Source organism: Bactrocera neohumeralis, unplaced genomic scaffold, assembly GCF_024586455.1.
Source record: "Bactrocera neohumeralis isolate Rockhampton unplaced genomic scaffold, APGP_CSIRO_Bneo_wtdbg2-racon-allhic-juicebox.fasta_v2 ctg7297, whole genome shotgun sequence".
Classification (NCBI taxonomy): Eukaryota; Metazoa; Arthropoda; class Insecta; order Diptera; family Tephritidae; genus Bactrocera; species Bactrocera neohumeralis.
The window spans coordinates 1-19,404 of NW_026094108.1; the positions used below are offsets into that span (position 1 = coordinate 1).

The window sequence follows — 19,404 nt, forward strand, 5'->3', positions numbered from 1 at the left end:
TACTCTATAATTATAGAGGGAACACTTCCCCTGCCTGCTGAAGGGCAGTGAAAATATAACGCCTGAAGAAAAAAATCATCATGCATCATCTCCAAGCCGTTCGATATCAAACGAAGTTTCAGACAAAGCGACTCCCTTTCGTGTGACTTCTCCAACCTACTTCTGTAGAAAATAATTCAAGCTGCAGAACTAAACAGAGAAGGTACCATCTTCTGTAAGAGTGTACAGCTGCAGACCTACGCCGATGATATTGATAGCATCAACCCCTGGGCCGTTAGTTCTGCTCTCTTCAGAATGGTTAAGGCAGCGAAGCAAATGCGTCTAGTGGGGAACGAGGGCAAGACGAAGTATCTCCTGTCATCAAACAAACAGTCGTAGCTCTCGCGACTAGGCTCCCACGTCCCTGTTTACAGTCATAACTTTGAAGTCGTAGATAACTTCGTCTATCTTGGAACCAGCATCAGGAAGTAAAGTCCTCTCTCGACGAGCATAAACCAAACGTCTTCAAGTCACTTATTATTCCCGCCCTGCTATATGGTGCAGAGGCATGGACGATGACAACATCTGATGAGTCGACGTTACGAGTTATCGAGAGAAAGGTTTTGCGAAAGATTAATGGTCCTTTGCGCGTTGGCCACGGCGAATATCGCATTCGATGGAACGATAAGCTGTATGAGATGTACGACGACATTGACATAGTCCAGCGAATTAAAAGACAGCGGCTGTCGTTCGAATGCTCGAAAACGCTCCAGATCTGAAAGTATTCGACGCAGTACCCGCCGGGAAAGCAGAGGAAGATGAAGACATCCACTGCGTTGGAAAGACCAGGTGGAGAAGAACCAGGCTTCGCTTGGAATCTCCAATTGACGCCACCCTGCGAAAAGAAGAACAACTGGCGCGCTGTTGTTAGCTCGGCTATAACCACGTAAGCGGTTTCTGCGGCAGTAAAGAAGGGTAGCTTATCGGTTAAAGTTTTTAGATAAACGCGTGGGTTGTTATCCTAAACTATTTTCTTGTCGGGGAACGAAGGGTGAGTTCGCAAATTTTTGTGGGCGTTGCCGAAACGTGTTGTTCAATTCAGACAGTTGTGCATTTTTTTCTGTGTTGGTATGCTCAATTTTCTGTGAAATTTCTCTGAAATGAAGGTAGCTTCTGTCGCGTGAATAATTGCACTTTGTAATTTGTAAGAGCTTGAGCTATAGCAGTACCTTACAAAATCTTCTTTCCACTTAAGTCTTGTAAGTCTTGAGTTTTATTATTAGAGAACTGTAAGAGGATTGTGCACAGGGGCGGATCCACGGGGGGAACTGCGGAAAGTTACCCCTCCAAAAGTTAAAAGTAATACGTTATTTCCATCACACTTCGCCAAAAAAAAATTGGAGTTGCAAGTACAAAATTAAACACCCCCCAAAATTCTACTCTGTATCCGCCCTTGGTTGTGTACACTTGCGGATTTGTATTCATATTACGAGTTTTGGAGGTACTACTGGTGTTTGGGTCAAGAGGTGGGTTTGAGGCTCTTGATCCTTGCGGGCGGGGATTGGGAACGGGGAGAGGTATCCCTATGCATAAGAATGTTGTGTTTCTTTCTGCATATTCTGCAATTATATTTGCTCCTGCAATCTCTAAGGCTGTATGATACGTATGTCAATGATGGTTAAAACAATAATCGTTATTTTTTATTGTGGTTATTCGGGTCTCAATATTAATTTGTAGAAACTTTGGGCATTCTCGAATGGAATGTTGTGTTCTACATAATTTACAACTTTTATTGTCTTGAGGTTTTTTTGAGAAGTTGTTGCTTCTAACAGGGTGTTCACAAGCGGGTGAAAAATTCAAAGCTGAAATTCCGGAAACATTAGCGTGGAAGGTACCAAATTTCCTGTATTTTTTACTGTCGGATTGGGTCACTGGCATGAGGTCAGTTAGATTTCCTACTGATTTCAAAGATTTATGTCTGAGGGTGCGAAATGAGTCAAAAGTTTTCCAGGATGATATTTCCGAGTTATCTCTAAGGTGTCTTCAAATTGATGAAGTAGGGTTTTGGGTAGTTTCAATCCACATAAGAAAATTAAGATGGGGTCCAAGCTATTAGTGTCTATGTACACGTTGTGCAGATTTGTGAAACAATTGTCCTCTGAATGTGTTTAATCGCGCTTTCACTTTGTTTGTTCTCGTTTGTTTTTGTATTGTGATACCAGGTCCCTCCATGCCATTAGGAAACCATCATTTGCTAATGACTCTTCTTTAACAAGTGCTCTTGCTTTTCCTCGGGCTTTTTGAATTATATCTCTCCACGTTACTGATTTTGTGATTGTTTACATTGTATATAGCCGTAAGCATGTCTCTGCATGAGGGATAGGTTGTGAAATCCCCATTAAATAAGTTCTATGTCTCGCGATGTGTATTTCTCTGAAACTCGTTCCTCTATTAGTGGGGTTAAGTTCTTTAGATCATCAATAGCTTGATTAATTGATCCTAAACATTTCATATATAATTGGTGAAAGTTTTTTGCATTTTACTTTGAATTTTGCGAAGTCAATAGCCTCAACGGGTTTTTGTGGGGTTCTACGAAGGGCATCATATGACTTGTTTGCCTTGTATTATATTGCGTTGAGTTCAACTCTTTTTATTTTCAGAGTATAAATATACTGATCTCCGGGTTGAGTGTCGTAGTGTTCCTCAATATATTCGAATTGATCGGAAATACAATACTTAAATTCTTCCATTTTCGATAAAAAAAAATCCACAAAAATTTTTTATAAACCCGGTTCCTAACAATTAATTAAATTAAAAAGAAACAAATAAGAAAGTTGAAATTTTTTTCTTTTTTCCTTAATTCCCTTCTGTTATTGATGTAAGGATATCATTATCGTGATAACAATATATTGGAATAGTTGCATTGGCAATCTACAATTTTTATTGACATCGTAAATCACTTAAGGAATAGTACATAAATAAATATGTATGATGTAAAAATATATTCACAGTCTCCGCATCTGCATCGTATATCGTTACACATAGTATACACTTACGCATTGTCAACACTTGGGTCCAATAAATGACCGGGCTTGGTAGCCTAAGGCCAACGCTGTATATGTTTTTTTAATAAAACGCGAGAATTTACTGAACACCCGTCCGTTTATTTCATTCATCAGCTTAATAGCGAGATTCTGTAACCAGTCTCTAGTCTCTATTAGAGGCATTTTGAGGTAAAGTGTCAATTTGTGACTATTAACACTAAACAGTCTCTAGCGTTAGTCTCAAAATATTGCCTCAAATTTGAGACCTGATAGTTAGCAGGTCACAAAACTAAAAACAACTCTTGTCTGCCATTTTGAATATACTTAATAGAGATCATCATAAATATTAATCAATTGTGGTTTTTTATATATTTTATAAGCAACTCAAGCACGAAAAGGTTAAAAATAAATAAATTTTACATGAATTTCGTAAAGTCAACATATATTTTTATTTTAATTGATAGTTATGTTTTTAGACCATGTTATAGAAAATTTAATATTTGTTATCGACATATTTCTTTTCATTCAAGTGTAAAAAACTCTTTGAATAATGAAATGTAATAGATTTTGCGACTGTCACTTAGAGAATAGTTAAATCGTCTCAAGTCTCAAAATTTGTCTCTAACTTAAAGTTTCAAATTTAGGGACTTGAGACTGTATCACAGTACAGAATCGCACGGTAAATTAAATAAATTGTAAATATACCTAACCGAGATGCGGCAGTTTAGTTTGAACAATTATATTGTGCGTCGGTGGTGTGTGCTTCCCATTATATTGCATTGAATTTTAAATATATTTAAAAAATATATATGCACATACTTTCTATTTTTTTATGTTAAAATTCAATACCATTAATATTTTCAAAAAACTCACCAAGGTTGAAGTTCGGCACATCATTTGCCCTCACTTTCTTCATGCCCACTGCACTTGGCTCAAAGTGGTTTATGCAAACGAATGCATTGTGGGCGGGTAAATCCAACGGTGGTGGGATCCTAAGCTTTTCCACCCACTTTTTTGCTTGCTCAGCATCCCTAGGAAAAAAATTCTCAGACGCGGAAAGGCACTCGCGAACACGGCACTTTCTTTTTTGAGACATTTTTAATTAGCAAACATTTCCTTTATTACGAACGAAAAATACCGAGTTAATGTTATCGCGTGGAAGTTATTTTAAAACTAAAATTCCGTTGAAAATTTTCTGTTTAACTTCTATTTTTGTGCAATTTCCTCATTTGAACTTACAATTAAAAAAATCTAAGCATATAATATATGTTTGTATGTCCAAGATTTTTTTTCAAATCATGAACATACCATTCTCTTTTCAACATTGGTTTTGGCGCAAATATACAAGTACTTGCCAACCAAATATGCATTATGTTGGCAACGCGGGCAATAACAATCAGCTGATATTCAATTTATTGCGACGAAATGTTTGACATGGAGAAAAGGTAAATTTGAATTTTTAAATTTGTAAACATACTTTTCACAAACTAAATAATTATTTATTTTGTTTATATACAGCAAAAAAGAAAAGTTTGGACAAAGGCCGAGACACTCCTATTCCTGAAGTGCTACAACAAGAGGAAGGATGAGTTCCTGCATGATCGAGTTAAGGAACATGTGTTACTTATCACATTTTTGTACCGAATACATAAATTATCAACTTGTAACCTAAACAAACAATAACAATAGTCTCGCCTAGTATCATAAATGTAACAAACAAATTGCATGTGCGAAAATGTCAACTGCACCAAACTGTCTCATTAGCAAGTAGGCAAACATTGTAAATGCACTATCAATACAACAAACCAAATGTATCTAAACAAACAATATACATATCTGTAAACAAACCTAAACAAATAATATAATCTGCATCTAACAAAATATCAACTAGTAATAAGTAAACATACTAGCTAGTATAAATAGAAGTAAGATTATGAAAAATAGGCAGTAAGAAATTATGAATAAAAAAGGCAACACAAAAATAAGTGTACGCCCAAATAAATATAATTTCTTTTACTCACAACAAACGACAGTTTGTTAACTAGCGCAAGAAAAAGTTCGCCTATGAAAACGTCTTGGAGCACATGAAATTTCAAGGATTTACGGTAAGAATATTTTCAGGTTAATGTATAAATATTTATTACATTTGTTTTCACAGGATACAACGGTGAATGCGGCTGCTCTTGTAGCAAAAATACGATAATGTGAAGGCGTATAAAACAGCGAAAGATAATGAGAAGCAAACTAACTTCTCCGTGCACAATACAATACATGTCGGAAATGGATGAAACTTTTGGCGAAAGTTGGTTAGTGTCCAACAACCACACCATAAACATTGGAACAGATCCTCTAGAGCCATTGATTGAGTCAAGTGGTTAGTTCTAATTTAATTTTCATTACGTATTGCTTATATTGAATTCGCTTTTTTATATTTTTAAACAGTAAATCAGTTTTTAAAAGAGTCGACTGATTTCAAGCAATGCTCGATGATATGTCAAGTACCTCTAGGCAGAGCCGATCTGTTGTAAATCGTAGCAGTAGTAGTGCACACCAACTGAAATGTATCCACAAGAGCCGAACACAGCAAAAGCTACTCCATATTCCCGTTATCGGAAAAGCGCTAGAGAACGATATTTTGAACAAATAATCGAGCTCAAAAGAAAAAGTGCAGAAGAAAAGACGAAGTTCTACGCCAATATACAAAGTAAGATGCAGGATTTGGTGGAAAAACGAGATCTCCAGATGGAAATCGAACAAAAACAAACTAAAAATAGAGGAAGAAAAACTAAAACTTCTACAGCAGTATATTATGAATAAAAGATAGCAAAATTAATTGATTTTATAACCAAGCTTATCATAAAATGTACATTTTATACATACATATGTACATACATATCATGAAAAAATTGACGTTTGAGTGTAAACAAAATCATAAGAAGATTATTTAGCAAACAAAAAAACCTGAAATTTCATGGTCTATAATTATATTTTGCAATAATAATTACTCTGTATTTGAAAATAATGTTATTTTCCCTTCATAAAAGTGTAATAAAACAGTAAGTTAATAGCCAAACAAAAAAGTCAATAACAAATACAATATAATTCAATATAATACAAAAAAAAAAATATTTCCAAAGTATACCATACAAAAAATGACGATGAAAAGATTCGATATGAGAAGAACATTCCATTCTGATTATCTTCAGGAAAAAACAGTTGTTGTTCAGTCGATTGATAGCCCATCGTGCTTCACCGTAAAATTCAGACCGGAAGAAAGGGAATACCAGGATATAGAGCAAATTCTGAATTGCCGATTAGCAAATATCAAGCCAAGTAATGAGAAATACTGGTAGCGAGAATCTATCAAATATTTTGAAGAAATTGCTTTGAACGAATCTTTCACTATGAAAATAATGAAACAAATGGACGAAATCTTTTTCATAAATTTAGACGATTATGAATTAAGGATGAGGATTGACCAAGATATTGTTGATAAAGGATATTCAGTTCATGAAAATGCATTCGTACGATATTATCCATTAACTCCATAAAATTGTTATAACGCTAACATTGAGAAGCGTACATAAATACGAATAATAAGAAAATTGTCATAGCGATTCAATAAAAAATTCAAGAAAGTAATACTCTTCAAACATTGAAAGTATTTATTCTTCAGTTTCCTTTTATTTTTACGTAAGCGTATATAATAAAATGTAAATCTCAAAAATTCGAGTTCTATTCTAGAACATTTTGATAAACAACGTTCTTAGTTTTACTGTCCGGTGCATGAATGAATAAACGATGTGCAGTACCGACTCTCGAACACGCAACATATAATTGCTCATGTGAAAAACACGATTCTTCCAAATTTACTCCGCATATTTGAAATGTTTGTCCTTGTGCTTTGTTTATAGTCATGGCAAATGTTAAACGCACCGGAAATTGCAGACGTTTGAAATTGAATGGCATGTCTGTTGGAATCATTGGAATACGTGGTATAAGCACATTTTCGCCGTTCGCTTTGCCATTGAGTATAGTTGCTTCAATCAAATTTGGCATTAGCTTCTTTATTGCCAGTCGTGTACCATTAAACATTTTTGGAGTATTGATATTCCGTAGTAATATGATTGGTGAACCAACCTTAAAAATGGAATCAATAATATATTTCATTGAACCTCCTTACAGATTTATATTCTGTAATGATTAAAGTAATGAACAAACCTTTAAATTCAAAAGATGTGGCGGTGTACCAGGTGGTTCCAATGAATTCAGAAATTCAATTGGATAATTCACAGCTTCATCTTCATCCATAACGCTGTCAATGGATTTATAAGTTATGACTTCACCTGGCATTTTTTCTTGAATTTGGAAGTTCATTGCATTGACGTGTATATTCTTCGGTGCCAATATTGAACGTTCTGCTAACCAATCATAGCTTCTGTGATTCTGAATGATATTTGGGAAAACGCATTCGACCAATTCTTCTTTTGTTTGCAAAATTGTACAAAAATTTTCGGGCAAGGTGATCATTCCATTTGTATTGTCGATTTGCATTTTTCCATTTCCGATATCCAACAATTGAAAACTGATGTGCAGATGAATCGTCTTGTAATAGGACACGCATATTGCCATTCAACGTCAATTTTTTCACAAATCTCCAGAGAGCAGAAGATTTCAGACATGCATTTATTTCATCGGCAGGAGTTGATCGAGGAAGAACTGGCAATGTTTGTCGAAAATCACCTGATAACAATATCAAGGCACCACCCAACAGCTGTTGATTTCCGCGTAAATCTTTCATAGTTCGATCCAATGATTCGAGCGATTTTTTGTTGGCCATTGTACACTCATCCCACAGAATAATCGCTGCTTGCTTCAAGACTTTTCCCATTGCAGAATTTCTTGAATTATTGCATGTCGGCGTTTCACTCACTTGCATGTTCAATGGCAATTTTAATGCAGAGTGTGCTGTTCGTCCTCCGTTCAATAAAGTGGCAGCAATTCCAGAAGAAGCAAAAGCCAAAGCAATTTTTTTCTGTGATCGAATAGCTGCCAGAATCAATGTAATAATGAATGTTTTTCCGGTTCCACCAGGTGCGTCCAAGAAAAGTAACCCGCCAGTGTTGTCAGAAACAGCTTGCAAAATTGTTTGATATACATAGTTTTGTTGATCATTTAATTTGTCAATATTTGATTGCACAAATTCAATCAATTCGTCACAATTGAATTGTTGTTCACGTTGCAATTCTTGATCCATCAAATCATGCATCGGACGATCAGGTGAAATCATAGATAACTGTGATAATGCTTTATGCGCAATTTTGAGACACATGTCTTCAATGATTATTAATGCTTCATTGTACATTTCCAAGGTAATCATCAAATCTGGATTATTTGACGTACGACGCATCCGAATCAAAATATCTTCCGTCATGTAATCTTGATATTTGTTCCATAATTCCAGTGGATTCGATGGCATGCATGTTGATATTATATTCGAGAAAAGCATTCTTATTTGTTGTGGTAAAGATGAAACACATGCATCTTGAAGCGTCGATTCCCAATGTGAATCGTTTTCCAAAAAATGCAGAAGGTGACATGCCTCGCGATACGTCTCACATAAATGACCATCAACTATTTTCAAATATTCGAACGATCTCGGTCCTTGAACGTTCACCAATAGCAATAGCAAATAAAAACATTCCGCGTTGTTGGGATGAATCGTATACATTCTGCCCAAAGCATCTGTTGAATATATACCTGGGTGACCATCAACTGCTGTACCCTGTTTATGTCGTTGGAATTCTTTTGATGATGTAGTCCATGTGTAATACCGAGGTACATCAGTATATAGCAAACTTCTGGCAAATGTATCGGTTTTACAAAGTCGAAAAAAAGCAGTTAAAGTAGTCGCTGGTGGTTGTGCTGCTCTCTGCTGTATATTTTCAGTAGTAAAATAAACACGTTGACCATTTTCAAGATGCACCGCTAGATGATTAACAACAGGATGTCTTTCGTGCAATGGAAACGAAAATATCCGCCAAATTGCTTCATTGCTGCTAACGAATCGGCCCATTTGATATCGAGTAATTTCATCGTTCCTATTGTCACCATCAGGTACTTCAAAGACAGCCATATCACTTCCTTTATTCACATACTTGCAAATGTATTTGATTGACTTGACGGAATTACAATGCTCAACGTTAATGTGAGACTGAAATATTTTTGACAGAAGTTCTGAATATGGCACAACCCAGCGATTATCGACGATGATTTCTTGATGACGAATGTTCATCATTACTGATGGACCGTTATCTTCAGTAGACCGTCGTCGATACAACGGGTATCCATCATTGCCTGTTATTGTGTCGGAAGTCAATGCTCTGGGATAACGCTTTGAGCATTTGCCATCAATCATGCATGGTGAATTCATATTTAGTATGCCACATGGGCCATGAATCATATGTTTTGTGACGACTTCAAATAATTCTTGATCAATTGTTTGATCTGGTATCTCGGCTGATATGATATTATCAATTTCATTTTACGAACCAACCATATCAATATATTTGCGTGCGGCAATCCTCTTTTGCCATTCGATTGAATACATATAACACCGCACTTCTCCAAATACGCGAAATTTCACAATTACATCCATCAGCGCTTTTAATTTTTGCCGAAAAACACGTGCATTTATATTGTGACGATCTGTTGTTGATTGACCGTCAAACAAATTATTTTGAATATCGCTCCACTTCGGATTACATGTGAATGTAATAAATAAATCTGGTCGGCCGTATTTTCTTAGTGAAGACTTCCAATATAAGATGCTGGTAATATCGTCAGACGTCCAATATCATTCGAATTCCCATCATTTGTAATTGCATCACGCAAATGTATGTATTCTTCTGATCTCAATTTTCGCATACATGTCCACAATGTATTGATGAAACAGTTTTCCACATCTCAAAATGTAATTTGAACTTCCTTCGCGAATCATTAATCTGTATGAATAATAATTCATGGCGCTGAACTTCTTTTGAGCATCAAGGCCTGTAAAAAATACGTTTCAAAACGTATTTAGAAGTTTTCAATTCAAAATCGAAATCTTTTATTTAATCGAAATATTTATGAGCACGACATATATTATGTACCTGTGCTTGGATTAATCATTGGGATATTCATATGGTATTCATCATGGTCATTCCAGTGCAATATAGGATACTGTAATGCATCGTAACAACGATGAAGCTCCGAAACACGTTGTAATTGTTCATTTCTACGGTGAAGAATAATATCTCGAGATTGAAACTGATCGCCAACAATCACAATGGCCACTTCATCAATGGTTGGTGCATTGAATCTTCTTGAATGCTCTCCAGTTGGAGTTTTATCGGCTCTTACAACGATTCTGTGATTATCAGATGGTAACCGATCCGTAGCAGTTTTGAACAATTGGACTAATTCATTGTGCTGATGAAAAAAATTTTGTAGTTCGCAAAGAATTTCTCTTTCTGTGTGGGAACCAATTGTGCAGCGTTGATTTAATTCACGATTTTTATCTCCGATGAAATATATTTGTAAAAATTGATGGTTAGCGTCGGGGAGCGGTAACAATGAACCCACTGGGTGATAAATTTGACCTTGGATCTGTAATATGTATGCAATGTTATAGGAATAAATTTTTCCCTATTCATTGAAAAAACCATCAAATATTCTATGCAATCCACTTAAATGTCGGCATAAATTGATCTCTTACAATTTTTGTAGCGCCGAAAGAAGTAATTTGAAAAGACGAATTGTACTCTTGTATATGATTTAAAAAATGTTTCGATTCTGGTGATGTCTCAAAATTAATGATTGTCATGGTTCAGCAGGTGGTTCCACTTCCGGCAATTTTATCTTCCCGTTAGCGCAACACATTCTCCAGCCGTTTCACCCGAGAATTTAGCCATTTTCTTTAAAACAAATTTTTATATGATCAGTTTGTTTGAAACACACATAAAGTTTTCACTGAATAATTTTCAATAATTATTCTTTTAAATAGCCGGAATTGAACGATTCAAATAATTTACAAATCTAAATATTGAAAAACAAAACAAAAAAGAAATGTATGAAAAGTCACTTTTTGGAAATTTCCAATTTTTCGACTTTTCCTTACGAACAACTTCTGATGTCATGAAGATTGGTTCCGCCGTTCTCGAGCGATAGCGTTACTAACAAACAAACAATCATTTTTACTTACATATGTACATATGTATGTATGTACATATGTATGTATATACATACAAAATAAAACCCTTGTATGGGAAAAAGAAAAGGGCTGTTTTTAGGGGTTTTCCGGCAACTTTCGCAATTTTTTCTTACATAAGAACCGTCTCCTAGCAATAACAAATACAACAAAAAAAAAAATCGGCCAAATCGGTTCAGCCGTTTATGAGTGATGAAATTACAAAGAAAGTGGCACTGATTTTTATTTATATAGATTTTATTATTTGAGTTTGAGCCACTGTATATGTACTCGAACTTATATATACAAACATATGCACTAGAAAAATGTTGTTCGAAAAGTGCATTTTAAAACATTTATTCGTTTCCTCATGTTAAAATGGTGAGCAACTGATTCCGACGATCTCCACCTGCTTCTCTCGCCAGCTCATTAGCAGGTTCTGGTTCCGGTTCGGCACTTCCAATTTGATGGTCAATAATTGTATCGTCGTTTGTAATAATATTGTGCATAATGCATGCACTTGCAACTAAATTTGAAATTGCACATAAATTTCTGGGCTCCGTAAATTTAAGAAGCCTTCGGAAACGTCGTTTCAGTGCTCCAAATGCATTTTCAACAACTATTCTTGCTGAAGAATGTGTTTTGTTAAATCTGATTTGATTAAGCGTTAACGAACCATAATCTTTAAACACCGATATGAGGTAGTTTCTGCAAGGGTATGCCGAGTCCCTGAGAATAAAAGTAGAATTTGGAAAGAAACTTTCCATATTACATTCCGCTTTCCTATAAAATGCTGACCTTTTTAGCACTCCAGAGTCATGATATGATCCGGGTTCACCACAATAAATATCAATAAATTTTTTATCAGCATCGACAATGGACTGCAGAACAACACTATAATTACGTTTACGATCAAAATATATAGTATATGTTTGTCTTTTATTGGTGCATTAATTGTTAAGTGGGTACAATCAATAGCACCAATAACACCTGGTATTTGTTTCCTTTGTAAAAACTTGCGAGTTGTTTCTTCCAACGCATCTCCAGTTGGCCACTTAATAAACTCATGGCCTATTGAGAAAACCCACGCGACAACCCGACGAACAACCGCCCATGCTGTGGACTTCGTTACACCAAACAATACGGCTAGTTGCCTGTAGGTAATTGTATTACTTAAATACCATACATACATGTACATCATTGTTTTAGCAGGAATTTTGGCTTTTCCGGACTTCGTAGCAAAACGGGTTTGCTCACTTACATAAAGAAAACAGAGATTTTTGCAAGCACGGAAAAATATTTTAGAATTGACAAATATTATAAATCGACAACAGCTATGTTGCCACTTTTCTCACTTCTTTCTGTGAAGAAACATCAGAAAGTTGTTCAATTTATGATTTTTAGCTTTTCCCATCGTCGCAAAAAGACGCTTTTTGGGAGAGGCATGCTCAGGGAGATGTAATGGTGTTTGCTTTTATGAATGAAGCGAGTTTGCCTGTTGAAAGCGAGCTTGCGTTCATGAATGAAAAATTTGTTGTTGTGTATTTTTCTACAAATTTGGGCATAAGCTATTTGGCTGCTTGCCTACTGATTTGTGACGCTACTGATGCTACTTGAAACGATTGTTGTTTTTGTAAAACAATATTTGGAATTCGAAAGCGAACATAAACACATATGGTCATGACACATGTGAATATATGTAAGTTTTGAATGATAAAATATAAGATTAATGTTCATTTATCACTATTGGAATATATTTAATTTTTTAAACAATATTATGATAGTTTGTTATATAAATGTGTAGGTATGAATATATCTAATACAAAAAATAATTAAAAAATAGGCTTTCTTTTACATTAACTACGAATATTGCTCTGAAAAAGTAATTTAATTTAAATGTATTCAATTGCACATGTATTCATTAATATGCACAAAAAGAATTCAAACGAATACACATGTTTGCATATAAACGTATAAAAATATAAGCAAACGAGCGAACATACGTCTGTTAGTTTTGAGCATAATTTTTATTCCACGCTCAGCTCTGTTCAAGCGAAAATGTTAAAATTTCTGCTGCCGAGCTAGCAGTGGTGAAACTCTTCCATCTCGACCGAGTTTGCCAAAAATATTTTTACGTTCTTCGCGCCGTGAACCTTCTCTATTATAAACGTCCTCTGCTATAGTTTTACGTTCTCTGCACACATACATTTGTATTAGTTTTTGCGTTTCCTATTGACTCGATTTCCCCGTTAAAACATACACACATTACCTACGATTAGAAAAAACAAACTACTTCCCTGCCAGCCACGGCTAACCACTTTTCTCAAATATTTCAATACAACTACACATTTTTTCTCATCACTAACACCAACGCCCATTTTCGGGTTATTTTTTAACCTAAATGCGATGCAGAAAAAAGTTTATTTCATTTCTTCATTTATTTGAAAGAAAGGAGAAAACATAATTGTCAAAGTGCGAAAAGAAAATCTCTCCAAAAAGGGTAAGAAAAAACAATTGAAAGATGCATGTCATTCGTGCTTACAACTTTAAGTGAATGATTTTTATGTGATTTTGCTTTTAATAATTTACAAAAAATTGAAAAATAATTTGTTTTTATAGCATTGGAAATCAGAACTGAATCGTAAATAGCAGCAGCTGCAATATCATTAGAAGCAGAAAATATAAATTGTTAAGTAAGTACGTGAAAATAAGTGTGTGTCGTTTGAAATTGGATTGCGCAGTCCAATATAATACGCAAAAATAATTACATATGTACATAAGTATGTATTTTATACGTTTAAGGCGGCATCACAATCCAATATAATATGTGAAAACAAATGGTTGTTTTATATTTTAAATAATCAGATAATATTATTCTTTTCTTTCAGATATTATTATGATTTTTATATAAACAATATTTCTTTCAGAGTCAATTCTATTTGTATTTAATATATTTTGATGTTTTTTCAGGCAGTAATAATTTGTTTATGGAACATATGTACATACATATTTGTAATTCTGTAAAAAATGTTGATTAATAAAGAAAAATAAAAAAATTTAAATTTAAAATGTGTAGAGTTTTAAGAAAAGGAACAACAAGCCTCGGATGTGAGACCCCCCTTTTGATGACGACCATGGCAAACGAAATAAGGACTACGATATTAGGGCATGCACCTGGAATGTCCGGACCCTTAATTGGGAAGGTGCCGCTGCCCAGCTGGTTGATGGCATCGTGAAAATAAAAGCTGACATCACCGCCGTCCAAGAAATGCGATGGACGGGACAATTACAGAGACGAGTAGGTCCTTGTGACATTTACTTCAGTGGCCATATAAAGGAGCGCAAGTTTGGTATTGGATTCGTGGTGGGAGAGAGACTCCGTCGCCGAGTACTATCATTCACTACGGTGAATGAACGTCTAGCCACAATCCGTATTAAAGCGAGGTTGTTCAACATATCGCTGATTTGCGCCCACGCCCCGACGGAAGAGAAGGACGTTGTGACCAAAGATGCCTTCTATGAGCGCTTGAAAATTTTCTATTTATCTTCCATTTTTGTGCAATTTCCTCATTAGAAAATACAATTAAAAAAATCTAAGCATATAATGTATGTTTGTATGACCAAGATTTTTTTTCAAATCATGAACATACCATTCTCTTTTCAACATTGGTTTTGGCGCAAATATACAAGTACTTGCCAACCAAAAAGCACTCATATACATACATATCTACATATAGTATGTATTAGCTTTTGTCGTCTAAAAACCACCTGCATATATTAGCCGTGTTTTAGTTGACCATCATAAGCTAATAGCTAAATCATGGACAAATAAAACGCATTTCGCTTATTTCTCATTTTCGCTTAAATATACATTACGTTGGCAACGCGGGCAATAACAATCAGCTGATATTCAATTTATTGCGACGAAATGTTTGACATGGAGAAAAGGTAAATTTGAATTTTTAAATTTGTAAACATACTTTTCACAAACTAAATAATTATTTATTTTGTTTATATACAGCAAAAGAAAAGTTTGGACAAAGGCCGAGACACTCCTATTCCTGAAGTGCTACAACAAGAGGAAGGATGAGTTCCTGCATGAGCGAGTTAAGGAACATGTGTTACTTATCACATTTTTGTACCGAATACATAAATTATCAACTGGTAACCTAAACAAACAATAACAATAGTCTCGCCTAGCATCATAAATGTAACAAACAAATTGCATGTGCGAAAATGTAAACTGCACCAAACTATCTCATCAGCAAGTAGGCAAGCATTGTAAATGCACTATCAATACAACAAACCAAATGTATCTAAACAAACAATATACATATCTGTAAACAAACCTAAACAAATAATATAATCTGCATCTAACAAAGTATCAACTAGTAATAAGTAAACATACTAGCTAGTATAAATAGAAGTAAGATTATGAAAAATCAGTAAAAATTATGAATAAAAAAGGCAACACAAAAATAAGTGTACGCCCAAATAAATATGATTTCTTTTACGCACAACAAACGACAGTTTGTTAACTAGCGCTAGAAAAAGTTCGCCTATGAAAACGTCTTGGAGCACATGAAATTTCAAGGATTTACGGTAAGAATATTTTCAGGTTAATGTATAAATATTTATTACATTTGTTTTCACAGGATACAACGGTGAATGCGGCTGCTCTTGTAGCAAAAATACGATAATGTGAAGGCGTATAAAACAGCGAAAGATAATGAGAAGCAAACTAACTTATCCGTGCACAATACAATACATGTCGGAAATGGATGAAACTTTTGGCGAAAGTTGGTTAGTGTCCAACAACCACACCATAAACATTGGAACAGATCCTCTAGAGCCATTGATTGAGTCAACTGGTTAGTTCTAATTTAATTTTCATTACTTATTGCTTATATTGAATTCGCTTTTTTATATTTTTAAACAGTAAATCAGTTTTTAAAAGAGTCGACTGATTTCAAGCAATGCTCTATGATATGTCAAGAACCTCTAGGCAGAGCCGATCTGTTGTAAATCGTAGCAGTAGTAGGGCACACCAACTGAAATGTATCCACAAGAGCCGAACACAGCAAAAGCTACTCCATATTCCCGTTATCGGAAAAGCGCTAGAGAACGATATTTTGAACAAATAATCGAGCTCAAAAGACAAAGTGCAGAAGAAAAAACGAAGTACGAATATACAAAGTAAGACGCAGGATTTGCTGGAAAAACGAGATCTCCAGATGGAAATCGAACAAAAAAAAAAACCAAAAATAGAGGAAGAAAAACTAAAACTTCTACAGCAGTATATTATGAATAAAAGATAGCAAAATTAATTGATTTTATAACCAAGCTTATCATAAAATGTACATTTTATTCATATGTACATATCTTGAAAAAATGCATACGTACTTAAGTATATGTACGTGTTTATATAAAACACAAATAAACATACATGTTGTAAAATTATAAACAATTTTATTATTTGAGTTTGAGCCACTGTATATGTACTCGAACTTATATATACAAACATATGCACTAGAAAAATGTTTTTCTAAAACTGCATTTTAAAACATTTATTCGTTTCGTCATGTTAAAATGGTGAGCAACTGATTCCGACGATCTCCACCTGCTTCTCTCGCCAGCTCATTAGCAGGTTCTGGCTTCGGTTCGGCACTACCAATTTGAGGGTCAATAATTGTATCTCTCGCATGCAGCTAAATTCGAAATTTAGCCTTCGGAAAGGTTCTGCTCCAAATGCATTTTCAACAACTATTCTTGCTGAAGAATGTGTTTTGTTAAATCTGATTTGATTAAGCGTTAACGAACCATAATCTTTAAACACCGATATGAGGTAGTTCCTGCAAGGGTATGCCGAGTCCCTGAGAATAAAAGTAGAATTTGGAAATAAACTTTCCATATTACTTTCCGCTTTTCTATAAAATGCTGACCTTTTTAGCACTCCAGAGTCATGATATGATCCGGGTTCACCAGAATAAATATCAATAAATTTTTTATCAGCATCGACAATGGACTGCAGAACAACACTATAATTACGTTTACGATCAAAATATATAGCATATGTTTGTCTTTTATTGATGCATTAATTGTTATGTGGGTACAATCAACAGCACCAATAACACCTGGTATTGGTTTCCTTTGTAAAAACTTGCGAGTTGTTTCTTCCAACGTATCTCCAGTTGGCCACTTAACAAACTCATGGCTTATTGAGATAACCCACCCGACGAACAACCGCCAATGCTGTGGACTTCGTTACACCAAACAATACGGCTAGTTGTCTGTAGGTAATTGTATTACTTAAATACCATACATACATGTACATCATTGTTTTAGAAGGAATTTTGACTTTTCCGGACTTCGTGAGCACTTTGCTCACTTACATAAAGAAAACAGAGATTTTTGCAAACACGGAAAAATATTTTAGAATTGACAGATATTATAAATCGACAACAGCTATGTTGCCACTTTTCTCACTTCGTTCTGATGTTTCATCAGAAAGTTGTTCAATTTACGATTTTTAGCTTTTGCCATCGTCGCGAAAAGACGCTTGTAGGCGAAGGCATGCTCGGGGAGATGTAATGGTGTTTGCTTTTATGAATGAAGCGAGTTTGCCTGTTGAAAGTGAGCTTGCGTTCATGAATGAAAAAGTTATTGTTGTGTATTTTTCTACAAATTTGGGCATAAGCTGTTTGGCTGCTTGCCTACTGTCTTGTGACGCTACTGATGCTACTTGAAACGATTGTTGTTTTTGTAAAACAATATTTGGAATTCGCGAAAGGGAACATAAATACATATGGTCATGACACATGTGAATATATGTAAGTTTTGAATGATAAAATATAAGATTAATGTTCATTTATCACTATTGTAATATATTTAATTTTTTAAATAATATTATGATAGTTTGTTATATAAATGTGTAGGTATGAATATATCTAATACAAAAAATAATTAAAAAATAGGTTTTCTTTTACATTAACTACGAATATTGCTCTGAAAAAGTAATTTAATTTAAATGTATTCAATTGCACCTGTATTAATTAATATGCACAAAAAGAATTCAAACGAATACACATGTTTGCATATAAACGTATAAAAATATAAGCAAACGAGCGAACATACGTCTGTTAGTTTTGAGCATAATTTTTATTCCACGCTCAGCTCTGTTCAAGGGAAAATGTTAAAATTTCTGCTGCCGAGCTGGCAGTGGTGAAACTCGTCCATCTCGACCGAGTTAGCCAAAAATATTTTTACATTCTTCGCGCCGTGAACCTTCTCTATTATAAACGTCCTCTGCTATAGTTTTACGTTCTCTGCACACATACATTTGTATTAGCTTTTGCGTTTCCTATTGACTCGATTTCCCCGTTAAAACATACACACATTACCTACAATTAGAAAAAACAAACTACTTTCCTCCCAGCCACGGCTGACCACTTTTCTCAAATATTTCAATACAACTACACAATTTTTCTCTATGCAATAACACCAACCCCAAAAAGGGTAAGAAAAAAACAATTGAAAGATGCATGTCATTCATTTATGTGATTTTTTTGAATAATTTGCAAATAATTAAAAATTAATTTGTTTTTATAGCATTGGAAATCAGAACAGAATTGTAAATAGCAGCAGCTGCAATATCATCAGAAGCAGAAAATATAAATTGTTAAGTAAGTACGTGAAAATAAGTGTAAGTCGTTTGATTTTGGATTGCGCAGTCCAATATAATACGCAAAAATAATTACATATGTACATAAGTATGTATTTTATACGTTTAAGGCGGCATGCACAATCCAATATAATATGTGAAAACAAATGGTTGTTTTATATTTTAAATAATCAGATAATATTATTCTTTTCCTTCAGATATTATTATGATTTTTATATAAACAATATTTCTTTCAGAGTCAATTCTATTTGTATTTAATATATTTTGATGTTTTTTCAGACAATAATAATTTTTTTATGGAACATATGTACATACATATTTGTAATTCTGTAAAAAATGTTGATTAATAAAGAAAAATAAAAAAATTTAAGTTTAAAATTTGTAGAGTTTTAAGAAAAGGAACAACAAGCCTCGGATGTGAGACCCCCCTTTTGATGAAGGCCATGGCAAACGAAATAAGGACTACGATA

The 19,404-nt window shown here is 34.4% G+C and overlaps 1 protein-coding gene and 2 pseudogenes across 1 annotated transcript; all 3 read right to left on the bottom strand.

Moving 5' to 3' along the window:
• Window positions 1–6,758: 6,758 nt before the first annotated feature.
• Window positions 6,759–9,456, bottom strand: LOC126767509 (uncharacterized). Its single transcript, XM_050484992.1, has 4 exons — window positions 8,244–9,456; window positions 7,767–8,159; window positions 7,245–7,507; window positions 6,759–7,163 (listed from the first exon to the last, which is right to left on the bottom strand). The coding sequence occupies exons 1-4, from the start codon at window positions 9,454–9,456 to the stop codon at window positions 6,759–6,761; spliced, it is 2,274 nt and encodes a 757-aa protein (XP_050340949.1).
• Window positions 9,457–11,621: 2,165 nt separating this feature from the next.
• On the bottom strand, window positions 11,622–14,920 carry LOC126767511 (uncharacterized; annotated as a pseudogene).
• A 1,912-nt stretch (window positions 14,921–16,832) lies between these two features.
• Window positions 16,833–17,640, bottom strand: LOC126767512 (uncharacterized; annotated as a pseudogene).
• Window positions 17,641–19,404: the final 1,764 nt, after the last annotated feature.

Excerpts from the sequence above, each read along its gene's own strand:
- LOC126767509 (XM_050484992.1), bottom strand. The coding sequence starts at position 9,456 with ATGAATTCACCATGCATGATTGATGGCAAATGCTCAAAGCGTTATCCC. Across the intron at positions 8,160-8,243 it reads ACGTGAACAACAATTCAATT|CTGTTTCTGACAACACTGGC; the intron begins GTGACGAATTGA and ends CAATTTTGCAAG. Across the intron at positions 7,164-7,244 it reads CACATCTTTTGAATTTAAAG|GTTGGTTCACCAATCATATT; the intron begins GTTTGTTCATTA and ends TCCATTTTTAAG.